This window comes from Ambystoma mexicanum, chromosome 5q, assembly GCF_040938575.1.
Source record: "Ambystoma mexicanum isolate Mex_15411 chromosome 5q, UKY_AmexF1_1, whole genome shotgun sequence".
Taxonomy (NCBI): Eukaryota; Metazoa; Chordata; class Amphibia; order Caudata; family Ambystomatidae; genus Ambystoma; species Ambystoma mexicanum.
Window position 1 is genome coordinate 901,449,297 of NC_090933.1, and position 23,780 is coordinate 901,473,076.

The 23,780-nt window shown below is 44.2% G+C and overlaps 1 protein-coding gene across 1 annotated transcript in view; it reads left to right on the forward strand.

The window, feature by feature from the left end:
- CPQ (carboxypeptidase Q) overlaps positions 1-23,780 on the forward strand; it is a 1,957,200-nt gene that overhangs the window by 1,655,699 nt on the left and 277,721 nt on the right. Inside the window, exon 8 of the mRNA XM_069621402.1 lies at positions 1,552-1,753. Coding sequence (XP_069477503.1) covers positions 1,552-1,753 — 202 coding nt within the window. The remainder of the gene's footprint in view (positions 1-1,551; positions 1,754-23,780) is intronic.

Here is a 23,780-nt window from a genome sequence, read left to right on the forward strand (position 1 = left end):
TTGGATTTAATTGATGTCCATCTGCCAGCCAACCGATGCACCAGAGTTGACTCTAAGTAAACTGAAGACACCTTGAAAGGCTCCCTCGCTAGTCGCTTCCCACTTTGTGGAATTGCAGCCCTTCATTGGTGGCAGTGTGGGATCTGCAAGGCTCGGCCAGGGCAACATGAGGGACAGATTATCAGTTTCAAGAGTCTACCGTACAATGCAATATTTCAAATAGCTCTCTTTTTTGTATAGGGCTTGAACATTATCTACTTAAAGTAGTCGTTTCTCTATAATGAATGTGTGATGATTTGCAATTCAGAAAAGCCTGGCTGCTGAGAATGTTTCTGCCAACTGCAGTAATCATGCAAGTCTGGGATTCCTAAAGAGCAAACCTAGCTGGGACTGGGTAGTGGATTCAAGGTGAGTGAACGCAGAGGGGGAGAAGTAGGGTTGGATGGAGTGATTGGTGATATGTTCTTTGAAGACTAGCGTCCTCGGGTCCTACCTGAAGTGTACGATTGTGTGAGCTAGTCTTATCTGTTTTGTTAAGTTGTTCCAGAGACAGTATGTGTAGCATAAAAAGGCTTGTTTCCAAGTGTTTCCCTCTTGCAGTACATTGTTTCCACTCTGGCATTATCTTGGATCCTAGTGGTGTACTGGCTTATGAAGATGATGTGTCACTCTCCCAGTTAGAGTGGTGTTTTTATTGTTACTGCTTTGTAGGTGATGTAGGCTCTCTTGTACATGATGCATGCGTGAAGAGGAGCGAGTGAATGTCCTTGAGTACAGGTTGAGTGAATGTGGACGCATTTTGGTAGTCCTTTGATGAGATGTGTCGCAGCATGCTCACTTCCTTTCAGAGGGCTCATGGTGGCATCCGGGACTTCGGCAAGTGTGAAGTGTGAAGATCCGCTGGGTTGGACAACTGTTCTGAAACTCGGGGCAGGGCTGAAATGCTTACCTTTCTGGATGAGCACAAGCTGCTACCAAGCTTTTCCGGTTTTCTTGGCAATGTTTATTTTGAATGAGAGGTCACAGTTGATATTAACGCTGAAAGATTTCACACTGGGTGACTGTTGTGTGACTCCGTCGAACTCCATATGAATCAGCCAGTTCTAGACTTGAGCATGCGTGGTCGGGTGTCCTTGGAGAATTAAGCTGGTCTTTGTCGGGTTGAGCTGCAGGCAGCCACATGAAATACAGGCTTGGGTGAGAGACAGACGGTGCTCAAGCCGGTGGATGTTGTTGATGCATTTGATCTTTAGGAAAAGTCATGTGTCAAATGCATATGAGTGTATCGTAATGTCGGCTTTGCTAGTAAGATACTGGATGAAGAGAAGCCATTTTTTGGACTTTCAATCTTGTCTGACATTTTTGTTAAATGCTTTTTATAGTATTGACTCATAGACGTGGTGGAGCATTTTGTGGTAGGCCAAAATGTCAAGGAGTTAGAAGTTGTGTTCATTTTTTCAGTTTTCCGGTGATGCTTAATTTTCTCTGGATATTTTGTGGTGGTGTCTCCTGCCACTGGATAAAATATGTGAACCATTTATTCATTTATAGATCAACATCTCCAACTTCGACGTTGTGATGGAGTCGGACATCGGCACCTTTATGCCACTGGGAATACAGTTCACAGGAAATGATAAGGCACGGGGCATCATGAGGGAAATCATGAAGCTGCTGAAGCCTATCAATATTACCAACCTCTACAAACCTGCCGAAGGCACCGACATTGAGTACTGGATGCAAGCCGGTGTCCCAGGTGAGAGAAGCAGCAGAACTTGCCTTCACTAAAACAGTATCTTGAAAAAATTCATAAAAAGTTACATTCAATCAGTGACTTGTGAAACATATTTTTATTTCATGGAAAGTTTGCATCGTTATCACAACCTATAACATTTACTGAAATACTTAGATGTAAAAGATTGTGATTTTAAGTAAATGATCATGCCCATTTAAAGAAATGTGATTTATTCAGGATTACAGTGAAATTTGTTGGGATTGTGGGCTCACCCGCAAGATTTTGATTTCTCTTCATATTGAACTGCAAAACAAAGGAATTTTTTTTGGCACACTCTTCCTAATGGCTGCAGATGTGGGCGAACATTCCAGGAAAAGTCTTTGTCTTGTCTGCCCCATTGGGATGAGAGCTTTTGAGGTTTTCTCATAAGAGGTGGGCACCCCAAACTTCTCATGCTGGTCTGCTACGATCAGTGGATTAACCGACATCCTTTTGTCAACCAGACTCCCAATAGGGTAGTTTTGGTATCAACAGGTCCAAAACCAAAGCTTTTCCATTCATAGCATGAACCTCATCCATGGAGTGCGTGGAGACAACAGGAACATGGATTGGCACACATGCGTTCCCAGAGGCTCCTGATTCCAACAAAGCAGATGACCTATGCAAAAATAGCACCGCCACATTGCAACATTAAAATACAGGGTGGCCTACAATCACAGAACAGCAATGAAATGCAGCGTGGCGTAAAAAGAAGAGAGCTCAATTCCAAACACAGCTAAATATACCTTACTCTTTTTATTTATTTTTATTCTATTCTATTCCTTACATTAGTACCCGGCGAGTGTCAACCAGAATGCAACAAGCATTCTGATTGGCCCTCGCCGGGGAATTACCAGGCCGGGAATCCCTTGCACGCACTACGTGCCTTTTGTTCCCGGCGGGGGGCGACGACAGCCCCTTAGCCAATGAGGAGGCTCGAAAGGGGGTAATCTCCCCTCCAAGCCTCCGCATGGCTGGAGGCTGCCTTTGTCCCCCGCCGGGGGCTCAGGTACGTTTTTTTTCCCCTCTGCCCCCCTCCCCTACAAACTATCCACTTCCCACCCTCCCAATCCCACTTATTTTCTTTTTTCTTCTTTTCTCGGGAGCGAACGTGCGGGGAATACTTCTGTTCCCAGCGTGCCTGCTCCCGATGGCCACCATGGAAAGGAAAAATCGACTATGTTTTCCCTTTCCCGGTGGCCATTTTATTTGACTTTTTTATTTTTCTGTTTCGAAACGTGGCCGTGTTTCAGTGCAGAACAAAAATGCTATTAATACCCTGGTCTAACGGGCCGGGGTACTAATGGCTATAAGCCCCTCGACAGCGGGCCAATACCACCCATAGGCCCTCATTACGACCTTGGCGGAGGACCATGGTGCTATTAGCACCATGGTCCATGGCGCTAAGGTTGCAATTCCGCCATGGTGGTTGGCGGATTTACCGCCCCATTCCGACCTTGGTGGGGCGGTAAGTCCCCAATCCCCATTTACCCTTCCACATTCCCATTTTTGCCCCATAGGGCATAATGGGAGTGGGGAAGGCGTTAATTACACCACCGTAAATTACAGTGGCGTAATTAACTCCATGGTCCCTTAGCGCCATGGATTTTAACACCTGCTAAAAGCAGGTGTTAAATCCGCCATGGCGCTATGGGACCTCGTACTCAGGCGGTAAGGGTCGGCGCTGTTAACGCTGGCGTAAACCCCTTACCGCCTGGGTCGTAATGAGGGCCATGGTCTTGTTAAGGCCCTCGCTGCCCTCGCCCTGTAATTAACTGGGGCGGTATTGGCCCGCTGTCTCGGGGCTTATTGCCACAGTGCGAACCTCGCTCAAGAGTAGCAGAGCATTTTCCAACAGGAGTGTGCTGGAATTTGGCTTGGCATTTATAGAGAAATGTTGGTGGAGGGAGAGAGGGATTTTTATTCCTCAGGTAGGTATTGTTGTAAGAGCCATATTTTATGTGTTTTTCAGAACTGGAGGATGGTAGGGGCATTTCAAGCCTCACCTTGGGGTGTGTCAGGAGGACTGCTTAGGAGCCAGCTTTGACTCATACCTTTTAATGGTTTTGCTACGTGAGGTGCGAGAGCCCCCAGACGTGTAGAGGTTAGCTGCCAAGTATTATCAATAAATAAAATCAAAACAATATGGTTTCTACAGTTTTGGCTACTGATATTTTAAAGCTTTGTTAAGGTGACATAACCGTGAATGCATGTTAAATCGTCTTCTGAAATAAAAAATCAGCAGAATTGTCCTGGACTTAAAATGTTGGGCACTTTCATTTTTTATAACAAATTCAAAATCCTCTGCAATTAAAATTCCAACAATTTCACCTCTTAAGTCGACCATTTCGACCTTTAAGCATTCAAGCCATATTTGACCCATTTACAAGCGCTGTCATCCGAGGCCTCCTCTAATTATAATTTTTCTTTTATAACACGCTTAGTACCGGGGACCAGTTTCTTAAGTGCGAGCCCGGGGGTTTGAACCTGTGTTGCTATGCGTTGCCTTGCTTAAAAGACAAACGTGTTGCCCTGAGCTATCCTCGCGGCCTACTATGGTTCTGAATACATTTTTTCTGACATGGAGTAGATCATGAAATTGCTGTACACCATATGCTCACCCTATCCACCTACTACTAATTAAGCCCCCTGTTCCCTCTTTGCAGAAACTGTTTGATAGGATCTTCAAAATCACAAATTAAAGCACACAAATCTTGCCTGTTCATCATGATTTAAGTTTTATCATCAACCTTTTCTGTTCGAATGGGTACGACTATGTGCTTTAGTTCATACTTCTTGTTCTTCTCTGTACTCCATTCGGCATTGCAATATCAAATGGTCCTTTGAAAGTTCTCACCTTGGCTGTAAACATATCCAGGAGAACAAACCCATAAACTTCATCAGTGTTCTGGAACTTGGTTTACATTATTCAATAGCTTCTATCACTGAGATTTCACTGAGTTCTCTGGGATTTTCCACTGTGAGTTTGTGGCAAATCAAATATCAGCAAATCAAGCAAATCAAGAGGGTTTAAGATTCCTGGGTTTAAGAAATTGTTGGAATTTAATATGCAGCTCATCCCTCTGATGAACCATTTTGAGGGCCCCCTGACCTAATCAGCTTCCCTTCAAAACTGCCATTACTTCTGCTGCTCAAATCTTAAAGTTCACGCCCACTGCACAGCACCAATCATCTCAGTAGTAGAAGGATACCCCCTTTTCACCATCATAATTTTGACAGGTTGCCACACCCTGTTTCCGGTCTTAGTCCCGCCCCCTTTGATATGCTTTGATATGAACTTAATATAAATGTGATATCAATTTTATATCAAATGTTTATTTGTATAGGAAGTGGATATCATTTTTTATCGATGGATATAAAGGGCCTCATTACGAGGCTGGTGCTCCCGTAATGAAGGGTACGGGACCGGCAGCCTTCATTACGGGACACCCAATTATGAGGTTCCCTTTGCGGGACCCAGCAAGGACGCCTGGTAAAACCCGTAGGGGTCCAGGGAGCTAATAACGGGCTAATAACGGGCCCGTAATTAGCTCCCTCCCCATTCCAATTGAGCCCTATGGGGGCTCAAATAGGAATGGGGATGGGTTTTTCCAATGAGGACTTACCGGGTCCTCCAAGGTTGGAATAGCCCGGTAAGTCCTCATTGGAACCCGGTATATGGCAGCCATGCCGTTATTAAGGGCATGGCTGCCACCATACTCGTAATGAGGCCCATAATGTCTATTTTATATAAAGGGGGTATACATTTTGTATCATTTGATACAAGTGAATATACATTTTACATCCAAATGGTGTTAAGCAGAGAGCATCTGGCAGCGGTGTTTGGAAGATGGTTGAGGGTAAAGTGAGCTCCGAAGATGGGGACTGTGAATCTAGGGTTTTGGAGAGTGACGTGGTGATGAGGTTGCAGATGGACTCTGCCCCGAAGTGAGACAAAGCAGGAAGTATAAAAAAATTGATATCTTTTTAATATTAAAATGCATATAAAAATCAATATAAAATAAATATTTTTAATATAAACATTTATATAAAAATTAATATACAAATAATATGTTTGATATACAATTCATATAGAAATCAATATAAAATTCTAATATTTATAGAGAAATGTATATAAAAAGTTATCTTCTTTTATATGAAATGTGTATATACAATTTGTATATAAAGGTCCCCTCAAAAAATTATTTGAACAATTGTTGATTTCAATTTTGATATAAAAATGTATATCAATGTATGTGAACTGGCTTTGATACAGGGTGTACCCAGAGACTGGCAGGGTAGCCCTACGTTAATTTGCTTTATAAATAAAGTGTGCTTCTCAGAGCCTGTACAAAAGTTCAATCTATTGCCTTTGGAAAAGCGTCTTTCTTTTAAATAATGAAAAACAGTTCACGTTATAAGTAAACTATGCTTCCCAGAGCCTATCCAAAAGTCAAACTATTGTCTTTCTGAGTCTACAGTAACTCTTGTGCAGCTTGCATGTATCCCTCTACCACTTTGTGACCCAGCAAGCAGCATGTGACAGGGAAGTGATGGAGCTGAGCAGCTGTGAAACCGCACTGCTGCGGCACAGGTTTTGTATTGCTCAACCACAGATGATTAATACACAATGGAATGCCAAGAATCCCAACAACTGTGATGACTTACATCAAGGCTTGTGCATTTTTGCCAAGGGTGGCAGGAAACACAGACAGGTCTTTATATTTAGCTCACCACAATACCAGATGCTCTGCAGCAGCTTTGTAAATGCCACCCAGGGAAATACAAATGGGCATTGTTTATCAACTAAACCCAACTGACGGAAGGGCAGCACGGAAAACAGCTGCAGGCTAAGGTTATTTTACATGTTTCCTGGGTCCAGCGCCACTCACTAATTATTGTTGACTAAACACAAAATAGAATGCTGTGCTTTGTTGATAATGCATAGTATCTTTTTGACCCAGGAATCAGCTTTGACGTAGCGAACAGCTAAAATTTGATTTGTTACAAATCCCATTTCTGTAAAGTAAGCAGAAATATATTTCTGTGGGCCCCATTACAAGATAGGTGATAAGGGACTATCGGCACCGGTAAGGGCACCGGTATCGGTATTCCCTTACCACCCTATTCCGAAGTCCCTTAGCGGGTCCCTTCCTTAACGGAAAAAAAGGGTCTCTGGGCTTTTGAATTCTGTCAGAGTGCTGGCCTGATGATCCGCTGCAGTGCCACTAATTAACTTGGAAGAGCTGATTGTAACTCTACAGGGAACCTTGTTATTCGGCTGGATTTGATGGTGCCTCTAGGAGACTGTCAGGTTCAGTCCTTAACTCTTTGCTTCTGGACTCCTTTGCTGGGAAGAGGTAAGGCCTGTCCTTCCAGGTAGCCACTGTGCAACCTGATTACAGGATAACAGGTAAGCACTACAGCAACCCTGTGAGCCAGGTCCCGGGGAAAAAATAAAACCTTGAGGGAGAAAAAAAAACGGAGTGCTGAGAAGATGTTCCATGTAAGTTTGATAATCCGGGAGTTTGTCTTAAGAGGAACCAGGAAGAAGACTCCAGATACCAGGTTGCAGATCCAACGAAAAAGAGCAGTGTCCAGTGAATCCTGAGTGAAGCCAGCTGAAGGTAGGAGTAACTCTGCTGGTGAGCTCAAGCGAACTGAGGAAAAGGCAAAGGAGGGAGCGGAGGCTCCGAGAAGGTAAGAATAAAAAGGGGGGAAAGCGGAGTGAAAGCTCAGAATACCAGTGAAAAGAAAGCAGCTGAGCCATACAGGGGGAAAGCCTGCACTATGTGGATGGAGCGCAATGAAGGAACACTTGTATCCCATATAATGGAAAGAGAGGGAGCAAGTAGGAGACCCAAGGTCACGATGCAAGCTAGCGTTCTGCAATATAAAACCATTGCAACACGAGAAGCCTTCCGATTTAGCTCTATTTATTTCCCAGTATCAGATGTTGCCTGGCACTTGAACGCGATAACGTCACCACGTGCCCAGAACGTCTGGGTGCCATCTTGGATCAGGACTCAATGTGAAAGCGTTTCCGAAAGGAAACGCGATCAGATAAGTACCAGGCAGACGAAAGCATGACAGAGACCACCTGCAAAGCTGTTGATTGGAAACTGGGCCTGGTATTTATTCGAGCTGGTTTTTAACAACATTAAAAAGGTGAGCACAGGTGTATTTTAAGATAGCTTTAATGTATTGCTTTGTGTATTTTTCTAAAAATGTACAATCTTTGTGGTTTTATTCAAGCATGCAGCTAAGGTGGTGTGATACTGTATTTATCGACATTCAGGTGCTTTGTTAGACAGGCCGATTTAAAGATGTTTTATAATGCTTAAAATGCACTCATAGGTATTAGGCTGTGTATTTTTTTAAACTATACAGATGTGTGCTTTTAATGACATGTTTAAAAATGTACAGCTTGCTTAAAATTTTTTGTTGCTTTGCATGTCACACAGGAGTGTGTGTGTGTGTGTGTGTGTGTGTGTGTGTGTGTGTGTGTGTGTGTGTGTGTGTGTGTGTGTGTGTGTGTGTGTGTGTGTGTGTGTGTGTGTGTGTGTGTGTGTGTGTGTGTGTGTGTGTGTGTGTGTGTGTGTGTGTGTGTGTGTGTGTGTGTGTGTGTGTGTGTGTGTGTGATATATATATCACATGGGCACAGAGCTTATGTTCTAGAACTGTTTTTGAGCTTTTGACTAAAACGCTTGGGACAACAAGCCGGGGGGCACAACTTTAAACACCTGCCAATCTACACATAAAACATATTACACACCCCAACATAACAAACAGTCAAATAGAAACATCCGAGGCATCGCACCTTACCCGTATGGGTACAACAAGCCAATGCAAAAAAACCTAAATACAAGCAATCTGCACATAAAACACAGACACATAGAAAACGCACCAGGGATTGGACCTTACCCCTAGGGATACACCAAGCCAGTGCACGCAATCAACCATCTGTAAGCCAACACACACAGATGCCAGTTTCTCCTGGTTCTCGACCTATCCTGTCATGCTTCCCTCACTAACCAACCCAGTCCTCTTTCTTTATGACAGTGAGACAAGGATACATTTGTTTTTTTAAGTGTAAAGACTGTGATTTATTCATTAAACATATTGATGTTTTGTACAGCACCCATTGCCAAAAAGAGTTACAGCGTGTGCATGCTTGTGGGTGTAACTTTGCTGCTGAAAGGGATGGCACACCATTGAGCAGCTATTTTAGATGTTTTCATAGAGTTTATTGATATTTGTTTCCAATATTGCGATCATACACATCATTCAGTATTCTTGAGGGGCACTGTCTGTGAATATACTTGTGTCGGGGTGGTCATTTATCAATACAGCTACTTCTCTTAATACCCTTTGGCAGCAGCTCCACAGAATCAAAAGTTAGAACCATATTTTAAATTGCCAGCATAAAATTAACAGAGTGCTGCTTTAAAAGATGTAAAGATGCAGGCCAACACTGTGGGCTTCCCTGGCAGGCAGAGAATGGACACATTTTGTTTTGCTTTGTGCCACTCTGCATGCAGAATAAAATAAATTGTAGCCCCTACTCGGAAGTACAAAATAAATCCAGAACAATGTAAAACATGCACTGGTACAGTCATGCAAACTTAAAGGGAGCCAGGTTTTACACATCACCAAACATCTCAAGCATGGTTTAACGCCATGTTACCTGCCACAATTTAAAAAAAAAATCCACCATTCAGGCGTTCTTTTATTAAACACAACATGTGTGATCTTTGAGAAATACTGACTTCACATTGCACGCATTTGAATACAATCTGATCATTTCACATACTAGAAATATGTTATCTACTTTATCAGCACTGTGAAAATAAAACACTGCACTGTGTGCATGAAAATATGTTGCATCACAAAAACACAAGTGCACCAAAAGTGGAGTCATATTTTTCTTCGTGCAAAGACTTGGGCTTTAAAAAAAAAAAAAGAAGACTGTTTGGGACAGCTTTAAGGCTGCAGTGATCACTTAATAATAAATAAACAAAAATGGAGTATTAACTTCCAGAATATGAAAATGTTTGCACCGTCAGAGACTCTGTGAAATTCCAGATTCTGAATACTGGATTGCTCACTTTGCTGTCTCGACCGCATACTTTCCAAGCTTTAATATTGAAGTGTATGATAGATTGTGTAGCCACGTCATAAACACATGTTCAACTTGTTCCCAAGCGCTGTGGTCAAAATATCAAAAACAGTTCTAGAACATAAGCTCTGTGTACATGTGATATCACGCACACAGAAATACAATCTGGTTTTAATAGCACCTCTGCTTTATCCTGGCTGATATGCAAAGCCACAGAGAATTCTTAGCAAACTGTACATTAAGTGCTATGAAACATCTTTAATCGGCCTGTCTAAGAAAGGGCCTGAATATCAATAAATACAGTATCAGGTGCCCTCAGGTGCATGCTTGAATAAAACCACAAAGATCGTACATTTTTAGAAGTATACGCAAACCAATACATTAAAAGTTTGTTAAAATACCCCTGTGCTCACCTTTTTAATGTTGTTGTAATCAGCTTGAATAAATACCAGGCCCAGTTTACAATCAGCAACTTTGTGGTGGGTATCCTAGAGCCACGATCAAATTCAGCCGAATAACAAGGTTCCCCTCAGAGTTACAATCAGCTCTTCCAAGTTCATTAGTGGCACTGCAGCGGATCATCAAACCAGCACTCTGACAGGTTTCTCATGCCCAGGCAAAAGGGGAACCACTGCTGGAGTCAGACTACCCTTATAAAGATTTTTAAGGGGTAAAGCCATGTAGCCCCTCCCTATTGCTGTTCCCTTATCAACAACACACAGAATTATATTTCTGCTTGCTTGCAGACATGGGGTTTATAACAGATCTAATGTTAGCTGTTTCCTGGATCCAGAGACACTATGTATTATCAACAAAGCACAGCATTCTAGTTTGTGCATTGTGAGTAACCAGAAGGTGTCTCACCCGCTAGTCCCTGGGAATCTTCATCCAGGTGGCCAGGACATGGCCATCACTTTTGGATCCAGTTCTTGGGGGTAGACCAGTGCGGGAGGATCACCTGGGTGAGGGGTCTTTGGGGAGTGGTACACTGGATGGTGAGATGCAGTATCCCCTTCCCTGTAACACATTTACCCTATCCTACCCAGTAGGATATTTAGGAACTCTACCCCACTTTTACAACACAAACACTTTCTCACTGACAGCCAGCTCTAAGGGAATCCAGACTAGCAACCGAGACATATACCTGACGTGTCCCAATACAATGGTCAGGCAAGGTCAGGCAATCACTGATCATCGCACACACCTGACTTCAATTATACTTCTCCACACGGATAAAAGGCGGAGCACGAAAGCACACTTGGAGCAAGGCAAAGTACACAAGGAAACAGCAGTTCCAAGATGGCAGTTTAATGACAGGAGAAAGACGGCGAAGCAGAAGGGGGTCACAAGGAGGGAAGTCCCATTGACCTTTTTGACAATGAACTGTTACTTTCACCATTCCTTGAGAACAGAATGCGTAAGACCAGGAAACCCGTCTAAAGAATCATGCATTGTGTGTCGGAGGTACCCGGGCCCCTCCTGAGTCAGTAATCCAGGCGGGGAGAATCTCCAGCACCGTAGTACTGTCATTGGCTCCAAGAACAAAGCTGCTTCAGTAAAAGCAACACAGCCGGTGAGTTGGGGAGACCGATACAAGACCTGTCTGTGTTGAAGTCAAGGTTTCTTGAAGATCTCCTTCAGTTCTCCGCTCACTTCCTAGTTGACTTCCACGCCCATCTTACCATGGTGCCAGTTCCTAGACCAGGGCCCCCACCGCGCTTGATTCTAGCAAAAATGCTTAATTATAGAGGCAGGGATATCCACATTTACCCCAATTTTGCAGCTGGGGTCCAGACCCTGAGAAGATCCTATGACCCAATGAAGAAACTGCTGAGGGCCAGACATGTTCAGTATGCACTGATGCTTCCTGCAAAATTACACATCCAATATGGAGGGAGAGCACACTTTTTTGACAATTCTGCAGATGCCATAGCTTATATTGAGGCCTCAATCCCGCTCCTGACACCGGAGCACAGCCAAGATCCTACCTAGGTCAGGGGGAATATAATGGCAGGAACGATATGGGGGGCTAGCTGGGGGCCTCTGCTTTCATCCTGGTGGATGCCGTTGAGGATGCAGACAATAGACACTGTTTGAAGTCGAGGTGCAGGACCACCTGGCGGTCTTGCGCAGGTCATGACTGCTCGAGATGTACCCAAGGAGGTTTCCACGGTTAGATGGGGACTGCATCATCAGGTTGAGGTGGATGGTGAGGGAGGAGGGTAAAGGGGGGAGTTTATAAGGGACACCATGGGCGGGTGAAGGGGTAATGTTAGCAGGGGTTTGAAAGCAAACAAAGACTGGTGGACAACTGGACACGGGGCATGTACCATCCAATATGCATGATCATTGTTGCTATGCACGATTAAATGCCAGGTGAAGTAATAGGACTGGTATCATTGAATCTTCGGGGCCTGAATAATCCGATTAAAGCTAGAAAGGTCATAATAGCATACTTGGATCGTCATTCTCCCAAAATAATAATGTTACAGGAAATGCACGCACTAGGTCTTTCACATGACAAGTTTGAACCCAAATGGGGGTGACAGAGATATGACACGTCCTATTCTTCTCAAGCCAGAGGATGCTTACACTAGTGCATAGAACACTAGATTTTCAGGCAGAGGAGGTACAGACGGACCATCATTTGGGGTGGGACTTTAATACGAACTTGGTTCTACACAGGGGTTGGTCAAGCACTGTACAGTGCAGTCTAGCTGCTGCAGCTAAAATGATTAAGCAGATAATGGGACAGCTGGATTTGGTTGCTGTCTGGAGGGATGGGCACCCGAGGGCGGCCGAATATACGTATTATTCTACGGTCCATGACGCTATGTCACGTATCGACTTCTGGCTACTTTCACCAATTTGGATGCCACGCCTGCGAGATAGCAGAATTTTACCTCGCACACTATCAGACCACTCACCGGTGGCGATTTCATTGGAGCTTCGTGGCTCGGCACGTCTCCGACCACTGTGGACGATGCCAACCACCATGTTAACGGATAGTATGTGTGCGGAGGATTTAAAGGAGAAGATTCATGGGTTCTTTGAGACAAACAAGGGCTTAGTCTCATGGTATACTACCATATGGGTACCTTTTAAAGTCTGGTTGCGGGCACAATGATTTAGGTCACGGCTGAAGGACACCAGACGTGAACTGATGGAGGTTGAATACGATCTCTGTAAGTTAGAGAACGAATATGGTAAGATCGCCGACAAAGCATTCCTGGGAGTAATTAAGGGTAATTTGCTGAAATTCCGAGACTTAGCGAAACAGAAGATTCACTTTTTGGCCAAACATGCCCAGGCACGTCGCTAAGAGAGGAAGATCACCCTGGGTGTTCTTTAGCAGGAATTGTCTAGGGCGAGAGAGAGGTGAAGCCCATTACTGGAATCGAAGGGTCCTTACATCTATTAAGGCAATTAATAATGAGTTTTTGCAATTCTATGAAACGATTTATGCAAATGCTGATGTCTGCATAGAAGACGACGTAAACAACTATTTGGAAGGGATTGCCCTCCCGAGCCTCCCCAAGGAGGCACGTGAAATATTAGATGCTCCTCTTACCGGGGAAGAAATAGCGGAAGCCATCACCTCACTATCCTCTGGTAAGACTACCGGGCCTAATGGCCTGGGGATTGAATTGTACAAAGCATAGACAGAGACCCTTACTCCACAACTGCTTAAAGTCTGGGAGGAGTCACTGGTGGCTGGGTGGCTCCCACCCACCCTCACTGAGGCAGTTATATCAGTGCTGCCGAAATCAGGAGGGGCTAGCTGAACCCTGTGATCAAGGGGGCCCGGACTTTGAATTATATTACCTGCCTACCCAAACGCAATTTGCAGGACATTGGTATGTACCTGACCCAGGCCCAGTGCATTGCGCACTGGAACGGTATGGTGTGGCCCGACAGACCTCAGAGTGGTCATCTTAGATGAACGATACAGACTCTTGTACTTTTGATCCGGTACGTACAACATTGAATACATAGGTTAGATTATTTAAATGGCTGAGGATAGCCAATCCATATAAGATTGGACTCTGGTGTTGCCCGGGCCTCCCTCCTACCAACGACATTGACATACAGACATCATGGGACCCGAGTAAGACAATGGTGTTGGGTGATTTATTACTTGGGTAAGATTTGTTACACAGGAGAAATTCACTGCGAACTTGGGAACGAAGCCCACCAAAAAGTTGTAATATTTTCTAATCAGAGCTGCGGTGCCCCGGAGATGGCCATCATTCCCCCGGGAACCGAAATCATACAAAATCATAGATGTGATAGAGCTGGGGGACGCAGCGAGGGCACCTGTGTCAAAGTTGTATACAACTGTGCAGGCTTCTCAAGTGACACGAAACACAGCAAAGCTCTGATGGGACAATGACTCTAACGTGACCATAGAAGAAACTAAGTGGCACAGATATTGTATGTTGACAAAAGATGTTGCACTCATCGCTCGATTACGTCTGTTTTAATTTAAGGTCCTGAACCATTTACATTACACACCTGCGAGGGGGGCACGTTTCTTTCCGAAAATGACAGACGTATGCTTGCAGTGTGGTTGGAGGGGGGAAGCAGACTCGATCCATATGTTCTAGAACTGTCCCAAGGTAGCACAGTTTTGGCAGAAGGTGGCCGAGATGTTGCATGTTTTTATTGAGGTACAACCCACGTGCCTTCCTCTTAAATACCTATTAGCTGATATTGGAAAAGTCTCCATCGAAATCCGTAGACTGTTCAATGTATGTTGTATTATTGCGAAAAAATGTATATTGTTAAAGTGGAAATCGAAAATGGCACCATAGTGTGAGGAATGGCTCAGGGAGCTGGCCTATGTCAATGAAAAAGAGGAGGGCTATGTTGGAACTGTGTCTGCAACAAGCAGACCGAAGAATATATGGGGATCATTCTGTGAGTACTGAGAGATATACACTCTGGGAATGCATAAGATATACTCTGTGTGCAATTAGCAATAAATGGTAATTTAATGTAGTAATTGCTGTTTTATGTGATTGATGGGGTGAGTAGCCCTTGACCAGTCTGTTTACCTGTTTGCTTAAATAAAAAGTTTTAAAAAATAAATAAAAAAGAGTAGAGGGCATTTCTGTCTATGCTCGATACTCTAGATGTGCACCTGAGCACTCCCCCCCACCCCAACACCCCCATCAACATCAGACTCTCCCCTCGTGTTGACATTTCAGGAAGGAGCTCTCTGATTTCCTCACAGTGTACTTTGGCTTGTAAAGCACTCGATTGCTTCCTGAAGCTAGGTCTGCACTCAATAACTACCCTAAAAATAATAAAAATAATAATCGATAAGCCTCCACTTTATTGGATGCTGATTGATTAATATCATATTTTTATATACAAAATTAATAACTATTGAAATACTATTGAAATATTGGGTGAGAAACGTGTACCAAAGGGAAATCACCCATGTAGAGTTCATACACATTACTGAATAAGATGACATTAAACAATAAAACAGTAATTAGGTAAACATATTTCATACCTCAGTTAGTACAACTTGACATCCCTACCCCATCGAACCTTTACATTAGGGGCACACATATTTCTGGTACAAGTCACCGTTTACCCTACAACTTATTTGACTGCAGTGTAAACAAACATATTACTCGGCACATGAGGCAAATGAGCTAAACATCTCGTGCTGTTCCATTAAATCCAGTCGTGCTTTTCTATAAGTTATACAGTGCCGGTAATATGTAAAACTACATGTCCCGTAGACCAAACGTCAAAGCACTGCAGCCTGAAAAGAGAACATGCCTTATATTTTCTTCAACAGTGACGTCTCACAGAAGCATAACTGGCAATTTGTAATATTGTGACTTTCTCTTCTCTCTTGACATTTTTGTGTTGTAGTCCTTGTGGCTCCTAAAAGACAAACTTTCTGTGCATTGCCCAATACACTGCAGCACCACGAGCTCAATCCTGGCAAAGTGTTATACCGGCGCCTCTAAAGGCTGGACGCAGAGAGAGTTAGCCTTCTGTGCATTCCAAGTTGTGTTCAGCTGCTGCTGCCCTCTCCCTTCCCCCCATCATCCGTCATTTCTCCTCCACCTCCAGAAACAGGGCTAAAAGGCAGCCTAGCCCAGAGCAGAAGCTGCACTTCCCTGTGGGTAGATAAGATAGGAAAAGAAAAACGGTCAGCGTAATTGACTGCGGTGGTCAGTCAAAATGTCGAAAATAAAATGTAGAATGACAATAATGTTGAAAAATAAATGTAGAAAAAAAAATGTCGAATTCCCTCTTTTTTAATTATATATTTATTTTGGGGTCCGGGAATAAAAAAAAATGGGTAAAACAAAAAAAAAATAAAAAAAGGTGGGGGTTGGGGGGAACCCCCCCTTTTCGAATAAAAAACGTCATAAAATAAAATTCAACATTTTTTTTTTCTACATTTATTTTTCTACATTTTGACTTTCTACATTTTGACTTTCTACATTATGACTATAAACCCCTTCCAACTTCAATTGTCCTGCCTACTAGGCCACTACATGGTCGGCCGTATTGGAAATACTTCACTGAAAGTGATTCTCTGGGGAATTGGTACCCAGTGGAGCTTGGCGAGTTGGGGTGATGTGCGAGTGTTGGGTGGGTGCATTGCTTAATTTGTGGGGGTGTTTGCCAGGGCCGAGCCCTGGGGCTTATTTCTGGGCACCAGAACCTATTTTCTCAGCCTCAGTTCAGTTATGATGTGATGGTGTTTTAGTGGCTTTTTTTTTTTAATGAGTCAGTCTTAGACACACATTAGCAACAAAAGTGAGAGCCACACCAGCAAGGCTGGGCTTGTTGTTCAGTTTCATGGATAATGATGAGCTGGAATGGGACAGAGCTGGTTGCTCATGCTGGTTAAGCCAGCACATTGCTCTAGTCAGCATACCTGTTGGTGCCACTTCACCACTATATCAACTGGTAGCACTGTCACAGCAGTGTTGGAAGCTCAGGCAAAAGATAGGCTGCCATGGTACTAGATGCAGCACCATACTTCAGCAGGCAGGTGGGTATGCCCATGAATATTTGCTGCACCTTTGCAGGCATGTGCAGGACCTAGTTAAATAGGACATTTTACATTTCTCTTCTGGTATGCAGCCAGTATGGGGAACAAAAATACACAGGAAAGTGGCAGGCCCCCAATTAAGTGTCAAACACACACTGGCCCATTACTGTGATTAACACATGCAGCAGCACGATTAGTGGTAGCAGATGGGACCCCGGCACAGACAGGACAACAGGACAGTCACAAGAGTGACTGAGTGCTGAGTACTGACCTTTAGAAGATGATCTTGCTTAGGTGTTTAACAGGCAAGTTAATCGGTTCAGTAATGACTGCCTGCATTTGTCAATCACTTTACTATATAAAGACAGCATATTTCCTCTGGTTTGTGTTGCTAGACGTTCAACATGTTACACCTGCCACCTATAGAGGACATTGATAATTAGGATGATATGTTTAAATAAGCAGTTATACTTTGGTGTCATATTTCAAGAACCAACTAATATGTTCTGTTATTTTGATTGGTATTTGATAGTCGCAGATAGACCATGGGTTGCGTACACATCACGCCCTAAGAGCTATTGGGAGTTCGCAGCTGCAACCTTAAGTACATTGACACTGTCGGGAGCAGCAGTTTGAGGGGACAGTGTGTGGGGGTAGCAGTGGGGGTAGCGGTGGGCTGCAAGCCCCCCCCCCCCTGCGTGGCATGTGGCATTTTCAAATTAAGCATGGGGTATGTGTAGAATTAGTAGTGCCACTGCATTCTGTATGGCTTGCAGTGGGGGCAACAATGTTGTTGAGCCCAGTGTGGATAGTGTTTCCGTAGTCCAGCTGGGAAAGAACTAGTGACTGGGCTGCGTAGCTGTAGGCTAACTGTTTTGGTGAGGCGGCTATGTGTTGTGTGAAATATCCTTGCAGTGCACCGTGTTTGACACAGGTGGTGCTTGAGCGATAGTGGGCTTGGAGACCTAGTGTGTACTGTCAGTGAGGAAGGAGGTAAACCAGTTTAGAACAGTGCCTGAGAGTTTCATCCTGTGGAATAGCATGTTTAGGTGAATGGTGAGGAGGATATAGTTGAAAAGCTGCAGCAACGTCAATGACTAGATGGGCTACTTGCCATTTATCAATGAGGTTGTGGAGGTCATCCACTATGTGAAGTGTGGCAGTCTCGTTGTGTCTGAGGTGGGAATGAATTAAAATGGGTTTTGGAGGCTGTTGGTGGTAAGGTGTTGTTGGAGGTTGCTTGTGACAAAGTGTTCCATGATTCTGATGAGGCAGGAGAGGATTACGATGGCACAGTAGTTCTCAGTCATTTTCGGGGTTGAGGGATGGTTTTGTGGGGATTTAGGGGGAGGCATTCGACCTGTTTTGAATGTGGAGGAGATGGTGCTGCATGGGAAGCAGGAATTGTAATTGTAATTGCTTATTTGTAAAGTGTTTATAAACAAGTGAAGTGCTTCAAAGAACTTCAAAGCGGGAAGGGAACAAGGGAATACAGTCATCATTCTTAGGCCTTGAAGATTCCGAATGATCCAACAACAATAACTAGCATACTAGACCTGAGGCAATTCTACTACTGTAAGTGCATGACAAAAAAGTGGGCGGAGAAAGGGAGGGGGAGAGGGTGTGAAAACAGAAAAATAATATGAGGTCGGGAAGCCCAAAAAGAAACACACCAACACAGGTTACAAAGAACATACAAGTGCTTTATTTAAAAGCTACAACAGTTACCAAGTCAATTGACAAACGGATAGCTATTCGGCTCTCAGAGTAACATAACAAACTCCAACGAGGGTTCGATGCGTTAGTGAGAGAGACCGCACATTGGAATACTTGGGTCTTTTATACAGTTCGTCCAACCCTTGGCCAACCCTCTCGCGGGTTAACCATTCTATGAGCCAGGCCTATGGGTTCCTTGCCAGGTCAATCCTATAATATATGCATTTCGATTAGTTTCACTGATATAGTTGTACATTTACATATAGGTCAACGGTAGGACAAAGTCTCAGTTCGCGACCCCGACAAGTGGCCTGCAGGCATATTAATTATTCATGTGTACGGAGGTCACAACGGCCAGAATCTTACTCAGAATGTCATTCGGCCTCCATTTTGATGTTAAGGGTGACTTCCATATAACAAGAGAACCTAAAATGGCGGCTTAATCCAAGATGGCGACTTACATTACTTTCTCTAAGGTCAAGACCTTGCCGTGGAGTTTGTTCGCATATGATGTTTAAACAACTTGGCGTAGGCCAATACACATACAATTGTTACGATAGGAGGCATAATATTGTTTCAATTCCGACAAACCCTCCTTTTGGCCTATGCCAAGTGCTAATATCATTTCTAATATCTTTGTAAATAACTCCATGCACTGTCGTCCATACATCCTGAATCATTATCTGTAGTATCTATAGCCATTAGGTCGTTCACCAGAACCTCTTGTAACACAAACTCTTTAGATGCTGTATCTGGGGCATATATTTTGTGCCCTATTGTGCTCACTGCCTGAGCACAACATCCCCCTAGCATTGCACATATACTAGGTAGACATTGGAAACAGCAGCAAAGGAATAGCAGGATTCCCAAAATAACCAGTATAACAGAAAGCACCTTCCAACCCCAGGATCGTAGAGAATCCCAGAACCAAGCACTAATACTCCAATCTCTCACAGGAACATGCACTTCTGAACTAAGGATGTGCAAGTTCTGTATTGGTTTGAAAATTGTCGGTGAGGAATCTGGTACGAAAACACAGCAAGCGGACCCCACTAATTTACATACTCCGCCACGTTATGCCAGGATGACATTATATGCCATCCGGTTTTGGAGTGCTACCAATCTTATTGCTTTCTGTTCCAGTATCATATTGTAGAGTATATCCGTGGTCCGGTTGATGGTTCTCTCCAGTACTCTTGCTAGCCCCCTAATATTTTCAGAATTTGCTATCTGTCCCCAAAATGGCACAACTGATTTTGTTATATCTCCCAATATTTGCCCAGGGGTATCTCCATTCTCGTCCCGCCGTGGGCGAGCCTTAGAAACTTCCAATGTGCTAGCTATGAATACCCCAGGTAACAGGATTCCTAAATAACAGGTTCCCTGCCAATCCTTGGGCAACCAGGGAAATGCTGAACTACCGCAAACGAAATAGACAGGCCCCCCTACATACAGAGGCCTGTTCTCTCCGGTCAAATTTACAATGTTCACACAACCTTCAAAATCTCCCATTGACCGAGTGCCATTTCTTTGTACACAAAAGGGGACTGAATCGGGGCTATGATTAATAAAGTAGGAAGGAGGCACAGCGTCCTTATTGCCTATCGGAGCCATTTTAAAGGAAATTAGAGTTTGAAAAGGAAGAGCTAGTTTATCAGATGGCCTAATAGAAGCAACATTAGGTTTACTTCTATTTGCAAAAAGCGAGCATCCCAGGGGAGTCAATTCACATTTCTCAAAATCATTTAAATTATTTCCATCAAAGTTCCCTGAGATGCTATCATTCCAACGGCCAAAGAATAGTGCTCTAAGAGAGGCATAGCAAGCAGTCGTTAAAGGTAAAGGGTGAATATACCATCCTAGCCCCTTATTCCCATGTTGCGGTAAATGGGTGCAAATCCAGCAATTACTCTTATTAAAAATGGCATGCGTTGAATTCATTATTATCATTAAAGTGTTATTATGGTACTTTCATCTATGCTGGGAGTCTCTAGGTGACAAAGTATGAAGGTGTACAGAGGGAGTCAAAGCAGTAGGTACAATCTCAATTGGCAGTAGAGGTTTTAGAGGGTACATTTCTTCGAAGTACCAAAGTCCCACAGCAGTAATTATACAAATTCCAATTACTATTAACACAGCACAGCAATACGTTTTCGGGGCCCAGGCACATTGTTCGTTGTCCGAGTTGGTCACCCCCTTATTTATAAGTCCAATGCGAGCAGCAGCGGTGGAGGTGGCAGGCATCGTAGTTTCTCAATCGACGACCCCAATGTTCGTTGCTGGCGACACTACGGTCGCGTGACTTCTTAGTCCTTCCCCAACCCTAGCCAGCAGAATCCCTTTTTTTCCTTTTGTTCAAAAAGAACTTTCTTTTACAAAAGAAAACTTTCAATCACTTCTTCTTTCCAGATGCACAGGAAAAACCTGTGCCGTAGTTCTATTTTCTTCGTCGAAGGTCGTACCTGGTGGTACCCAGTACCGTTTTATCCGGATATAGGGTAACGCCACTTCCTGAGGGAAGCAACGTATCGGAGGCGACGGAAGTCGCAGAACTTGAAACAGTGTTTTCCGGAAGTGACCTTTTCAAAGAGTGCGAAGATGAAATGGACTGTTCCCCAAGCTCCACGGGCTCAGAGAAATTCTCCGACACACTCACAGCGCTGTTTGCTACTCCAGGATCAGAGATTGTAGCATCAGCAAGGGGTTCCGCTTCTTCTGTAACGTGCGGCGTCGGGTGAGGAAGTTTCTTGACATGCGTCGCGTGGATCCAATGCTTCTTTCCAGCCACCCGCACTGCTGTCTGGGTGACCAACAGCACCTGGTAGGGTCCCCGCCAGCGAGGCGCGAGACAGGAAGACCTTTCGTAGGCCTTCACTAGGACCCAACTTCCAGGCTGGATATCGTGTCCTGGGCCCGTAAACCATACAGGTAAAGCTGATTGGACCTGATGGTAAACGAGATACAGATTTTTAGTCAACTGGTTACAATAGTCTACAAGCAATACATTTTCGACCTCCCTCAGGGTTTTGGGCTTCGGAAGGCCCCAAATGTTAGCAGGTCTCCCCATCACTACCTCAAATGGAGAGAGCCCAGTCTTAGTTTGAGGTGTGGTACGCATGGCTAACAATACAATAGGTAAGGCATCTGGCCATTTCAGTTTGGTGCCGGCACACGTTTTTGCAAGCTTATTCTTTAGGATACCGTTATGTCTCTCTACCAACCCAGCACTTTGAGGGTGTCTAGCTGAGTGAAATCGTTTTTCAATGTGTAACACTGTGCATATCTGCAAAATTACTGCTGCAACGAAATGGGGACCATTGTCTGACCAAATTACCCTTGGCAGCCCAAACCGTGGAAATAATTCCTTTACCATAGTCTTTGCAGTGGTCATGGCAGTGGCATCCTTAACGGGGAAAGCCTCAACCCATTTACTAAAGGCACAAATAATCACAAGAACATATTTTAGATTGTTACACCGTTCCATCTCAATAAAATCAAAGTGGATGACCTCGAAGGGAACAGAAGGGGGCCCAAAGCTACCCCTTGGATTTACTGTCCCCTTCCCCACATTGTGCTGTAAGCAAATCATACAATTCTGAACATGTCGCTGTGCAGTCTTCAAAATTCTATCATTCACCCAGACTTGTTCTAACATTTTCGTGATCTGCTGAGCACACACATGCGTAGGATCGTGTGCCATCGTAACCATTGCCAGCACATATGAATCAGGGAGCAACCATTTCCCTTCTGATGTATCCACCCAACACCCATCGTCATCCAGTTTCCCCATCCCTTCGGCCCACCTTTTAGATTCTTCTATTGTGGCATCAGTTTGGATATCTCGCACAGACCCAATACCCTCATCCATTACATAGGCATCTTTTGTTTCCCTTAGAGCATACATGTCTGCGCTAAGGTCTGTGGCCGTTTGCCTGGCTATCTGGTCAGCAAAAGCGTTCCCGTTTCCCACATCATCTATGACCTTACGATGTGCTGCACATTTCATGATCGCTAACTGCCTAGGGAGTGAGAGTGCCGAGAGCAATTGCACTATCAGGGGACCATGCAGAATCTTGGTCCCATGTGAGGTTAGGAACCCTCTTTCCGACCAGAGCCTCCCGAAGTTGTGAGCTACTCCAAAGGCGTACTGGCTATCAGTATATATGTTTACTGTAAGCCCTTCGGAGAGTTCGCAAGCTCGGGTCAACGCTATAATCTCTGCGGAATTCTCTTAGTTTCAACAACCGTACTCAATGTAGTAACTGCGTAGGCAGCTGTAGCTGTACCATCGGGGAGTTTGAAGCAGGAGCCATCACAAAACAGCTCCCCTTCCCCATTGCCCAAAGGAGTATCTATAAGGTCTATCCTGCCCTTCGTTTACTGGTCAGTAGTATACAGGCAGTCATGTAATTCCTCGTCACCGCAAACAGTATTTTGCGGGAGAGGTAGGAGTTCAGCCGGATTAAGAACACAACACCTCTTAATTTGAATGTGAGGGGCAAACAGAATTAATTCATACCTCGTCAGCCGTGCAGAGGTGAGGTGTTGCGTTTGGGTTTTATTCAATAGAACATCTACAGAGTGAGGTACCATCAAAATTAAATCATGGCCTAGGACCATTCCCTCACTCTGTTTTACAGACGCAGCAGCAGCAGCGACAGCTCACAAACATCTTGGCAAAGCGCATGCGACAGGATCAAGGGCGGAAGAGTAGTAGCCGCACGGCCTATTCTTCCCTCCGTGTTCCTGTGTTAACACAGCCAAAGCACATCCATCACATTCATGCACAAACAACACAAAGGCCTTGTCATAATTTGGAGTACCCAGAACCGGTGCAGAGCATAACGCAGTTTTGAGAAGCTCAAATGATCGTTGATGTTCCGATTTCCATGGCAGCGGCAAAGAAATGCCCTTCTTTGTCAAAGCCAACATCGGTTTTATCACTAGTGAGAAGTTCGGGATCCACAACCTACAGTAAGAAGCCATACCTATTAAGGCTCTGACTTCCTTCTGTGTATTTGGAACAGACATGCCAGAAATGTGTTTTATTCTTTCAGGTGTCAATCTTCTCCCCTCCTTTGACAGGAGGTAGCCTAAATAGGCGACCTCCTGACAACAATATTGACATTTTTTGAGCAAAGCTT